The sequence below is a fragment of the Pleurodeles waltl genome, chromosome 2_2 (assembly GCF_031143425.1).
Source record: "Pleurodeles waltl isolate 20211129_DDA chromosome 2_2, aPleWal1.hap1.20221129, whole genome shotgun sequence".
Lineage (NCBI taxonomy): Eukaryota > Metazoa > Chordata > Amphibia > Caudata > Salamandridae > Pleurodeles > Pleurodeles waltl.
Genome location: NC_090439.1, coordinates 294028057 through 294041303, shown reverse-complemented (window position 1 = coordinate 294041303; position 13247 = coordinate 294028057). Strand labels below are relative to the sequence as shown.

At 42.9% G+C, this 13247-nt stretch overlaps 1 protein-coding gene across 1 annotated transcript in view; it reads left to right on the top strand.

The window, feature by feature from the left end:
* The window catches only part of MYO10 (myosin X), a 754439-nt gene that overhangs the window by 200987 nt on the left and 540205 nt on the right, over positions 1–13247 (top strand). Inside the window, exon 4 of the mRNA XM_069219725.1 lies at positions 1173–1360. Coding sequence (XP_069075826.1) covers positions 1173–1360 — 188 coding nt within the window. The remainder of the gene's footprint in view (positions 1–1172; positions 1361–13247) is intronic.

The following is a 13247-nucleotide window of genomic DNA, read 5'->3' as shown; positions in this document are numbered from 1 at the left end:
TTGACAGTTCAGGCTCTTCCAGCCCACCCAGAACTATAAGAAAATGATTCATTTGAATGTATATTGAAGTATTAAACATTGTTTAAAATTAGACAGACAACACCACCATGTCTTGGACTATCATTAGTGCCAGTGTTGGGAATTAAGTGCTGGTGCTGAGCACCGGAAACCACTGGCCTTGGTACCCAAAAGTCTGAAATACATTCCATATTTAGAATAATGGCGGCTAAAAACACCATGAAGCAAAGAAATCAAGCTCCAGAGCAAATATCAGGTACCCAAAGACGCTGGTAGACGCAAAATATAAATTAGGAACTTTCTCTGGGAAACACTGCATTTTGCAGCTGCATGGATTGGTTTCTAAGTTTGCGTCTGGTTCTTCTTGAATGTTGTTTCAGTCTATAGCACCAGGTAAATTGAGCAAAGGCGTGCTTTCATACAGATATTTATTTGCATTTGTTTTTCACATGATGTTAGCGATGATTTCTTTCCCCATCTTTTTCCACTAAGGTATCTAAGAGTTTATTTAGTGTTTAAGACATCTCTTACACATTTTGCTATACCATTAAATATTCTTGGCACTTATACGAGTATGTATTTTATGTGTAGAGGGTTAGAATTTGTTAGGTTGGTTTCTGACAGCTGATTTACCACAGTATTTAATAACACCTGTTTACAGAATACAGACTTTTTTGATTGATTCTTCCTAAGTAACATTTAACATTGTGTATATATTTCTGAATTTACCCCTCTTTTTTCTGGTATATGTTACTCTTCATTCTCCATCATGGCGGCTGCTTCTTTTAGTAGTAGCATGATTGAGTGACTGGAATTTGCTCATGCTCTGAATTAACTGTTTATATTGACATATTTTGCCAGTTCAGCTGTCTTTGCATCACCTTCCCCATTCACAGTGGATTGTGGATGTTTTAAATGAGTTGTTTTACACCAGGCTGTGCATCTTTGTACAAGCGAATCTTCACACCCCAGAAAAAGGGTCTGGAGCCTGAAATTGAAAGCCTTGTTATTAATTTGTTTGTGAATGCATCTGCCCTGGAAACATTGGTGAACTTATTTCTTAGCAGAGTGGTAAATTGCAGGTGCTTCACCATAGTGTAAATGCTACTTGGAACATTCCAGTAAATGTCCTCTTTATGTATTTGGATTTGCAGACATACATCGGCTCCATCCTTGCTTCAGTGAACCCTTACAGGGTCATTCCAGGCTTGTACGACCGTGCCACTGTGGAGCTGTACAGTAGGCACCATATGGGCGAGATTCCACCTCACATCTTCTCCATCGCCAATGAGTGCTACCGCTGTCTGTGGAAGCGCCATGACAACCAATGCGTACTCATAAGGTAAATGTCGGCAAATTCTCCATGTTTCATTACCTTCTTCAGCTTCTTTTGTGTCTAACCTTCAAGGATCCTTCATTTATTTTTCTCATGGCCACTAAAATACCAAGATTTATTGACAAAAGTGTGCTACATTAAACAAAATCATTATGTTATCTCAACAAGGTTCCAAACTTGTTCTCACCTCCGTAACCAGTGAGATGTGAAGAGTCAAAATAAATGACTAGTATACATTGGTTTGCAAACGGAAACATTTGCTGGTCAATTACATAGTCAGAAACGAGGATAAACCATGATGATCAGTGGTTAAACATTATAAACCATTGTTCACCAAAGTTTGTCCATGAACATAATAGAAGGCAGTGTCCCGGTGATATGGAGCCCTATTACCATAGCATGCTCTCTGATGATGTTCAGTCCAGAAGCAGAAAATAATCTTACCCTGCCCACACCCTCCTAGACCTGAAATCATGGAGCCATGTGCCAGGACCCAGGGCTTTCACTAGAAAAGAGGTGTATTTGGGAACATGTCAAAGGCAGCTCTTCAACAACAGCTTTGAAGATAACCATTTCTGGTGGATGATGCTCTGATGTCAGTTTGTGAGATTTTCTTTTTGTTTTTGCTTTCTTTCCCCAATTTATTTTGCTGGTGCCCCTCTTTGATGTAAACTGAATAAATGCCTTGTTGGACTTGACTTCAGTCGGAGAGGCCTATTCGCAAACTGCGCTATGTAGAAAATGTAGTAGCTTTATAACAGTATTACTCACACAATACAAAATGCTCTCCACAGATGACGAGCGGAGGCCTCACCTCTGCCTCTTCTATCTTTTCTATTGCAAAGATGTCTGCGCACGTGGGTATACGTTTTAGTCGTAAGTGTGTGAGGAACCTGGAGATGTGCAGGAACTTGGGGAACACTTACTAGTAAATGGGAAGGGGATTTGGGTAGGGTAAGGCATGGCTTAGGGAGGGCTGAGGAGGGTTTAGTAAGGGGGATGCAAATACAGACACCCACCCACACAACACTATTATTCATGTATGTATTATTTAATGTAAAGTTAATGTGCAGTAATATTTCGTTGTTTTAGGTTTAGAGTATTAATTATTTTAGGTTGATTTACATTTCTATTTTACATTAAAATTTATTAAGTATTTTCCTAATGCTTATTACACTTTATTATTTGTTTGTATAATTTACCACAGGAAGATCTGTGCCCCAGTGACAGAGTTATCTGCCTGTTTTTGAATGGTAGCGCGCTTTACACTCATAAATCCTTGCAAAAGTGTCTTAACCAGGGGTCAAAGACTTGTAGGTCTACAACTAGAGTACATGTATACTCTGCAATGGTAAACACCAAACAAGTAGTACAAGTGCTCCTAGGTGTACTAGTCAACTTGCAATGCGCACGTGCAAATTTACCTTTGTGAATAGCCATTTGTGCAATGACAACCAACATCAGAGATACAGAAAATATAAACACTGGGAAAAATATGCCCCTATTTATCACGGGATATCAAATCAGCAGCCGTTTTAAGCTTTGATGTGTTGAAGGGTTGCTTGAAGCAGGGGTGGGGATCAGTGCGTTCATGGACAATGCAAGCTGTACTGCCCCGAGCTTTCCAGCAGCCCCAAGGCCCACCGTGTGATTACAGGCAACCTGCTTACTCAAACCTCCAATGCAGTACATCCTAAAGTCTCCTCGCCCCACCCTGGGACCACCACTAGCTGCACGTGGTGTCTTACCTCTCAAAGGTGGGCACGCTTTCGCTTTGAACGCTGACATCTCGCGGGAGGCTCGGGGGAGGGCGGCGTCTGTGTTACCAAGCACAGTTTGGAATGTTCTGCAGCCGGCCCTGCAAAACTCCGTCTGGGCCGAAAATCTTCATTTACTTGCATTGTGGTAATTGCGAGTTAATAGCTCGTTTCTGTTTACCCTTCCGCCTGGCGAGGCCAGTTCTTTGTTTCCATATAATGGGCGCTTTGCTCTGGGCTTGTTTGTTTTTCGCTGGTGCCCAGGGCAGCTGCGTGCTGCCGTGTGGCATGGCTAGAGGGAAGGCAGGGTCAACTGTCTGCTTTAGTTGAAACGTGGAACCATAGCAGTCAGATAGAGCAGAATGAAAACAATGGCAATTCTTTGATTTTTTTAAAATGTATCTTTAGGCGTATATTCAATCATTAAAATTCAAAAGGGATATAAAGTAAGCATTCTGCCATGTAAAAGAGGAGTGCATAGCTTTGAAAAACATATGTAAAAGGGACACATACAAAAATAATTAAAAAGCGTTAAATGAAAGCAGAGATTGGCTCGCCTGTGCTGGCTCTCAAGTGGACTACTTTGTTAAACAGATGGGCGCAAGCGAACTGCTGCTGCTCCGAGTGAAGAGCGCTAAGGATGAAGTGGACTTACCCAGTGCCCTGGGCCTTACACTGCATGGGATGGAAGCAAAATGAGAATGACCCGTTATCAGAACACTGGGGGAAGACTGCTAACTGAAAGCATGTGTGTGTACACACACATATTTATTATATATAAATATACATACAGTATATATGTAAATACTACATATGCAGATATGCAGTGTAATATGCTATTTATTACCATTGTTGAGTGTAAGGAGGGGCCGTAACTCCTAGGAGACGAAGCCTTAAGTGGGTCATGAAGTTTCTAAGGTGATAAATAGTAGTTCAGACTCCACAAATCAGCTACACACACATTTATTATATATAAATATATATAATATATATGTAAATACTACAGATGCAGATATGCAGTGTAATATGACATTTATTACCATTGTTGAGTGTAAGGAGGGGCTGTAACTCACAGGAGATGAAGCCTTGAGTGGGTCATGAAGTTTCTACAATGATATATATTATTTTAGACTCTACACATCTCATTTTCTGATTTAAGCAATTGCTTTTTTTCATATGAACGTGTTTTAACAAAAGGCATTTAACCAAAACCAGGATTCAAGGGGTCAAATTTGTGCAGTGAGGAAGAATCACTTTGAAGAGGCATCCTTTTAGGAGAGTTTTAGATGTAAAAAGTGTTTTTTTCTTCCAACGTCAGTCTTTTTATATGGTGGTAATAAACTCAAATTTGACTTTGCCATGGTAGTAATAAATGTGTTAATATATGTTTATTGGCACACTTGCTCTAAAGTACTGTTGGGCTGCATTTATTTTCACAGTCACGGCACATTGGAACCTGGGCAACAGAAATTATTTTAATAGGAATAAAGGGATCTGGGAGAGTGGTGGTTAAATGTACAATTTTCCTATCAAAACAATACCCTTTCAGGCCTAGAGTGCCACATATATATATATATATATATATATATATATATATATATATATATACGCATTGACTCTGGAAATTGGTTTCCATGCACATCTATTTTCTGTAGCCCACCATGACACGTTTAGGGATACAGCCCTGTTATATATTTCTGCTCATACTCCCCTAGATCTAAATAGTCAACAGTCTCAAATTTGTGGCCAGTTCACTGAACAAGACCCCTCCTATGCATTCCCTGTAGAGGACCTTGGATTTATTTTGCTGAAGCTTACGTGGCCATGCCTTTACAGCTGAAGTCTAAGGCATCATCTGTTCTTTCTACCTGGGACAATAGTCTAGCAGGACACTGGCTGCTAGAAGGGGTTGAGCAGGGGACGCTTAGCGAGAAAATCTTGCTGCAGTGGCTGTTCTTGGAGACTGGTTACTCCAAATCCCAACATACAGATTTCATAAAACATGTAAAGGGGCGCACTGGTGGTTATTTTACTGAATAGATTTTTAGGCTGCTGGCTTATCTACCCAGCACTGTTTAAGGCACTTGCCATGCCATCTGTGCTGACAAGCTGATGGTGTGCTATAATCCTAGCAACTACCACCCTACTGTTCAGCTTTACAAGCTAGCTAATGAATCTTGTTTCTAAGTGGATAATGAAGATTGAACATGATAGTAACTTACAACACTGGATAATAAAATGTAGAATCATTATATTTTGTTGTTCACATTTGTGTGAATCATTCCCTCAGCAGGAGATATGTTAAAGATGGGAAAAGAATGTTAATTGAGATATTTTGCCCACTAAAATCTGTGTTGATTGGCTTCTATTCAAGTGGTATTGATAAAGCTCCCAGGTCCCAAGAAAATGGATTCTGAAATAGGGTACCTCACAGTTTCACAGAGATCACTGAAATGGCGTCAAGGGAGACCTAACGTACAACGGGTGCTGTGCTTTGCTACATTTAAATCTTCAGTTTGATGTGGAATGGTCTGTTATTTTGGCTACATGACACTATTGGTGTCTGTAATATTACCCTACAATAATATTGCACCCAGTATATCAACCACCACAACACAGTCATGGTAAATGGATTATTTTTCTTACCTCCTTACATCGGCGTACCTGTACTTACCTTGCAGTGCAATGGTTATGTCGATGTAGTGGATACAATAGCATCGTCCTGTGCTGTTAAGCATGTAATGTAGTGTGTGATCAATTATTTTGTGCAAAACTGTTGAGATTTGCAATTTCCTCAAACCACAGACATCTTGATAACGTGTTGTGCAGGATTATTGTGCTGTTTGTGTGCTGTAGCCATAATTATTTTGGAAGAGCAGTCCCAGGGTGCCTCACGCTTCACAATTAACACATTTGTTAGGTCTTTGCAAATCTAAAGGTTATCACTATAGCCCTTGTCCTATTTGGATCCTGTGTACCGCTTATACTGACAAGTGGCTCTTTGACGAGCTTACTGCAAATCCAGTTATGGAACAACTGATGCAGTGTTTTTTCCCACAAAAAAATATTGACAAACATTGACAGCTTCTTTCTTTATTCTGGTCTTTTGTAAGGATCAACAACACATCTCTTCATGGCCCCATCACTATGACTTTGAGTGTTAACTTTCTAACAAATCCTAAGAGTTATACAATTGTTCTTTGGATGACGATTCACTTAGGAGGAAGTTAGTGTCTGGCATTGGCTTATGATATATGCCGTATGGTAGTTTCATGTTTAAATGTATCCCTGTGGGCTTTGGTGTGATTTGAGTGGTCATGCGTTGTAATTTGTGCAACTGGTCCAAACAATAATCGATGGCGCTCAGTCCCTTCTTTTAGTGGGAAATCAAGCTAGGATGCACTAGTGATTGAAGCATTGCCTTAATAAGGTGCTGTTCTGATTGTCTTCGAAACTATAGCAGATCGATTGCACCATCCGTGCTAGAGCGTAAGAGTTATCAGATCAGCAGGGTACCAAGCTTCGTAACAGATTTTTGTGAATCCTGTGGCTCTTTCACATTCATATAACCACATGTAAAACAAAAGTTTGAGATGGATGAATGTACATCTGTGATCGGGTTTTCAGACACCATAGTACCTAATGAGTACGTACTGAAATCACTACTGAATGAATACGTCGAGGGGCGGCTGGGGTGAGAACTGCTTTGAACTCTCTACTACTCTATTAGTCGCCTTTTTCAGAGACCCAACTCTGGCCAGGCTGGCAATGTTGTTTCTAAATACCGCCTGCCGAGCCTTCCTCTACCCAATTGTATTTATTTTCTAATCCATTGGCCTCACAGCCAGCAGATCTTGTCGCGCTTGGAAGAGAACCTGGCATCATAGTTGGTGCAGGACTAAACATTAACAAGAAAAAGACCTTCTGGCACAAGTGAGAACTGGTGATGCCACTTCCCAAGGGTCCAAAAGATCTAGTAGCAGAACTGGTCAAGGGTGCCGACACTAAAGAGCTGGTTAATTAATACATCGTGTGTTTTTTAGGGTCGAACGCGCAAGCACTCTAGCCTGCTGTAATCTCTCTGTGGACTTTTAACTACGCCCACCGCACGCCCATCAGTTTTGTTGGTTTGTGGGCTTGTCTTTTAAAATTCACTTGATTTCTCCTCCTCGAGCGCACCCACCAACTACGGAAAACATGCGAGGCTCCATGTTTTCAGCATGGTTTCTGGACTACTTTTTATTTGCCACGCAGCGCGGCATAGTGGAGCGTGGTGCATGACATCGACCCTGTTACTTGGATAATTGCACTTTTGCAGATACGTTTGACTGCAAGCAAACTTCTGATTCCTTTTGTGTGTCTCCTTCACGCTCAAGGTGGCCGTCAGCTTGTTTAAGTAATACTGTATTACTTTTCTTTTTCATTTTATGTGGCAAAGAAAGTCCAGTTAGGACTTTACAAGGCTCATAGCTCTGCGTCGAACTAATGCGATACCCATTGCATTGCAAATGCTTGTTCAATATTATTTTCTCCATCGAACCAGAGGCCTGACAAGTAGCGCATAAGAGTTTTTTCAGCTTCCGAGATTTGATGACATTAAAGTGTGCCCTTTCCTGTATGCACGCATGAATTGAGGCATGGTTGGATGAGAAAGGGGTGAGGGAGATCAATGTGTCCTGGGTGCCTGGAACAAAGATTTATGTGCACATTCAAGGATCACAGATTTGATTCTTCTTGCGATTGTCTCAGTGTTCAATACCTCGAAGGGTGATACAATTAGCAGCATCCAAGTGGGTGATAACTACACCTAGTGTTCTAGGACCGGGCTGCATTTCATTGTGTTTGAACAGCAAATTATGAAATTTATTGGGTCAGCATTAAAAACTCCTGCATTTGTTACTTGTAAAACCAAAATGAGAAAATACATTTCTGCAGGAAGCTGGTCCTGCCAAGTTTCTAGTAACTGTTTGAACAAGTACGGAATGTATGGAAACTACCAGCGCCACCTACATTGAATGGTAGCACAAGGCAGTAAAATCAGCGAATCACTGCAAGCACGTTTTGCTTTTACTTTTTATTCCATTTATTTTCAAAAATCCAATGTTTATAAACAGGCGTTCATCTCTGTTGCTAAGGACAAAAATGCCCAACAAAGTGCTAAATGTGCGTTAACTAGCGTTATGGGTTTCTTCTTCTCCCTGGCCTGCAGCAAGAAAACTCCCAGCAGCCATTTTTCCATATGTACTCGGAACTCCTAGCAGTAATTTTCCTTTCCTTGCTTACTTACTGCGCCATACATGCACCTGAGAACAATCCTGCGAGAGGAGAGTGAGATTCAAACTCTGAAATGGATTTACCGGTGTATATAGAGAAATATTTGTCAACATACACCACTGCCCTCAACAGCAATCATCTTTCGTTGTGAAGACTTCGTTGATCAATATAAGGAGTAGGAGGAAGGCAGGGTGTCCGATATGCACGTAATGTGTGTGCGTTTGGTTTTCACATCTTTTAACCCCTTAAATGCAGGCGACGGCCACTGGCCGACGCCCGCACTACCTCCCTGGTGTGGGTCACGACCAGTGGGCGACACCAGGGAGGGTGTTAATAAATCCTCGGGTGCGTTGCACCCGAGGATTTATTTTTATTTTTTTACTTTTCCCGGGAGACACGGAAGCTTCCGTGTCTCCCCCAGCCCCTCACCCGCCCCTTTGTGACGTCAGCGCGCTGTGAGGCCGCTGACGTTACAAAGTTGTTTTCCCCATCGAAGCAGGAAGCAGCCTTGTGGCCGCTTCCTGCTTCGATGGGGAAAACGGCCTTCCCCACGTTCGGGAAGGCCTCGTAAGAAAGGGGAGAGTCTCCCCTTTCTTACGAGGCCTTCCTGAAAGTGTTTCCTGGCCCCCGGTCGCAGCTCTGCTGCGATCGGGGGCCAGGAAACACTTTCAGGTTTCCTGGCCCCCCGATCGCAGCACAGCTGCGATCGGGGGGCCAGGAAACACTTTCAAAAGGCCTCGTAAGAAAGGGGAGAGTCTCCCCTTTCTTACGAGGCCTTCTGAAAGTGATGCGATCGGGGGCCAGGAAACACCACTAGACGCCAGGGATTTCACTTAGGGGGGGGGCCCTGGAGGGGGGGGGCGCGATCGCCCCCCCCCCCCCACCCAGGGAAATTTCTTTTTTTCCCCAAAAAATAAAATAAAAAAATAAAAAATAAAATAAAATGACAGGGGGTCGCCCATGGGCAGGGTGACCCCCTGTGTGGGCAATATTTTTTTTTAGATGTTGTAGGGCTTCCCTGGGGGCCATTTTGGCCCCCAAGGAAACCATACAACAACTAAAAAAAATAGATCTATATATAGATCTATATATATATATATCTATGTAGATAGATATATCTATGTACATGGATATATCTATAGATATATCCATGTACATGGATATATCTATAGATATATCTATGTAGATAGATATATATATATATATATAGAGGTAGATCTATATATATCAATCAAAGAGATTTATAAAGCGCGCTACTCACCCGTGAGGGTCTCAAGGCGCGGGGGGAGGGGGGGAAGGGAAAGGGGCTTGATGTGTGTAGTTTGCGCTTGAGTTTTAGAGTGGTGCCGGCGTAGAGGGCGTTTCCGTAATCAAGCCTGCTGCTGATGAGTGCGTGAGTGACAGTTTTTCTGGTCTCTGTGGGGATCCATTTGAATGTTTTTCAGTATACGGAGTGTGTTGAAGCATGAGGAGGTGAGAGCGTTGATTTGTTGGGTCATCGATTGGGAGGAGTCTAGGATGATGCTGAGGTTGCGTGCGTGGTTGGCGGGGGTGGGTGCAGGGCCTAGCGTGGTGGGCTACCATGAGGGGTCCCAGGTGTTTTTGTGTGGGCCAAAGACGATTATTTCGGTTTTGCTTGAGTTGAGCTTCAGGTGGTTGGCTGTCATATATATATATCACTTTTGTCAATATGTGTGTGGATTCCCTGGGGGGAAAAGGGTCCGACTTGTCTAGTGGCAGTTTTAGTGCCATAAAGAAGCACAGAAGGTTTATATGCCTACTGCAAAGAGCAAATCTGTATTTTATGTAAATAGCTGAGTACATTAGTAAAGTCAGCCATTACCTGCGCTATAATACCAATGAAACGTATGTGCGGGGTCGAGGGCGGCTATGGAGAGATGAAGGGCACTTTTGCTGGGTGGTAATGAGGGAATCCGAGGAGGAGGGAGTGGGAGCACCAATAATGATTGTTGGACTGGGCGCAGGAGGTGCTAAAGACTGTGACGAATGGTATGTGACAAGGTGTTTTTTGAGTGTCTTGAAAGTACGTGCTGATTGAGGGAAGAAGCGCAGGTAAGGTGGCCTCTACTGTTGCACGTATCTCACACACACCTTCGATTTTGTGACTGTCTACGTAGGCTAGTGTTTTAGAGCAACAGTTTAGCCAATAGCAGAGATGGCATCTTGATGGATGACTGCTGCCTGCACTCGGGTTATAGAGGACCGCTCTGACATAGGGTCAGAGACTGAGACATCAGATACTGAGACAGCATCTGAGGGATAGGACAATGGCGCAGACTCTGGGAGTGATTTTTCAGTCAGAGGAGTCCCATTCGATAACTCCTCTTCCAGTACATTATGAGGGAGGTGATGAGGACAGTCCTGCTGTCCCTTCGCAAGCTGTTCCTGCAACTGGGTAATAGTGGGTTAGGCCAACCCAGAGAGCAGGTGAATGCGGCGGCAAGCAGAGAGAGAGAGAGAGAGTGCCCTCTTGGGAGCTCCCCAATTTAGTTCAGCCCCAAATTCCACCACCCAAATCATATTGTGGAGACATCAAAATTATCTATGGCAAAACAAACTGGTTTTGTAAGGCAGGCACCTGTGTTTTTGGTCCTGGATTTGGCGGCCATATAGAGAAACACACTAAACCCAAACATTTCTGGACACTAGACATTCGGGGGAGTCCACAGAGGTGTGACTTGTGTGGATTCCCCAAAGTTTTCTTACCCAGAATACCCTGCAAAGCTGAAATGTTGAAAAAAAACTCAATTTTTCTCGCATTTCTGTCACACAAACTACAGGAATATGCTGGGATCCACAACATTCCTACCACCCAGTGACTCCTCACCTGTCCTGATAAAAACACTACCCCACTTGAGTGCCTACACCTAGTGCCTGTGTCAGGAATGGATCACCCCAGGGTCAACAGCTGCCTCATGTAAGGACCAACATTGACCGTTGTGTGATCTATTCCTGTCGCGGGCACCAGGCCTAACCACACAAGTGAGGTATCATATTTATCGGGAGACTTGGGGGAACGCTGGGTGGAAGGAAATTTGTGGCTCCTCTCAGATTCCAGAACTTTCTGTCACCGAAATGTGAGGAAAACTTGTTTTTTTAGCCTCTTTTTGAGGTTTGCAAAGGATTCTGGGTAACAGAACCTGGTCAGAGCCCCACAAGTCACCCCATCTTGGATTCCCCTGGGTCTCTAGTTTTCAAAAATGCACAGGTTTGGTAGGTTTCCCTATGTGCCGGCTGAGCTAGAGGCCAAAATCTACAGGTAGGCACTTTGCAAAAAACAGCTCTGTATTTTGTCAAAAAATGGGATGTGTCCACGTTGTGTTTTGGGGCATTTCCTGTCGCGGGCGCTAGGCCTACCCACACAAGTGAGGTATCATTTTTATCAGGAGACTTGGGGGAACGCTGGGTGGAAGGAAATTTGTGGCTCCTCTCAGATTACAGAACTTTCTGTCACCGAAATGTGAGGAAAACTTGTTTTTTAGCCACTTTTTGAGGTTTGCAAAGGATTCTGGGGACAGAACCTGGTTATAGCCCCACAAGTCACCCCATCTTCGATTCCCCTAGGTCTCTAGTTTTCAAAAATGCACAGGTTTGGTAGGTTTCACTATGTGCCGGCTGAGCTAGAGGCCAAAATCTACAGGTAGGCACTTTGGAAAAAACAGCTGTGTTTTCTATCAAAACATGGGATGTGTCCATGTTGTGTTTTGGGGCATTTCCTGTCGCGGGCACTAGGCCTACCCACACAAGTGAGGTATCATTTTTATCGGGAGACTTGGGGGAACATAGAATAGCAAAACAAGTGTTATTGCCCCTTATCTTTTTCTACATTTTTTCCTTCCAAATATAAGTGAGTGTGTAAAAAAGATGTCTATTTGAGAAATGCCCTGCAATTCACATGCTAGTATGGGCACCTCGGAATTCAGAGATGTGCAAATAACCACTGCTCCTCAAAACCTTATCTTGATCCCATTTTGGAAATGCAAAGGTTTTCTTGATACCTCTTTTTCACTCTTCATATTTCAGCAAATGAATTGCTGTATACCCAGTATAGAATGAAAACCAACTGCAGGGTGCAGCTCATTTATTGGCTCTGGGTACCTAGGGTTCTTGATGAACCTACAAGCCCTTTATATCCCTGCAACCAGAAGAGTCCAGCAGACAAAACGGTATATTGCTTTCAGAAATCTGACATCGCAGGAAAAAGTTACAGAGTCAAACATAAAGAAAAATGGCTGTTGTTTTCAGCTCAATTTCAATATTTGTTTTATTTCAGCTGTTATTTTCTGTTCGAAAACCTTGTAGGATCTACACAAATGACCCCTTGCTGAATTCAGAATTTTGTCTAGTTTTCAGAAATGTTTAGCTTTCCGGGATCCAGCATTGGTTTCACACCCATTCCTGTCACTAACTGGAAGGAGGTTGAAAGCACCAAAAATAGTAAAAATGGGGTATGTCCCAGTAAAATGCCAAATTTGTGTTGGAAAATGTGGTTTTCTGATTCAAGTCTGCCCGTTCCTGAAAGGTGGGAAGATAGTGATTTCAGCACCAGAAACCCTTTGTTGATGGCATTTTCAGGGAAAAAAACCACAAGCCTTCTTCGGCAGCCATTTTTTCCCATTCTTTTGGAAAAAACGAAATTTTCACTGTATTTTGGCTATTTTCTTGGTCTCCTCCAGGGGAAACCACAAACTCTGGGTACCATTAGAATCCCTAGGATGTTGGAAAAAAAGGACGCAAATTTGGCATGGATAGCTTATGTGGACAAAAGGTTATGAAGGCCTAAGCGCGAACTAACCCAAATAGCCAAAAAAGGGCTCAGCACTGGGGGGGGAAAGGCCCAG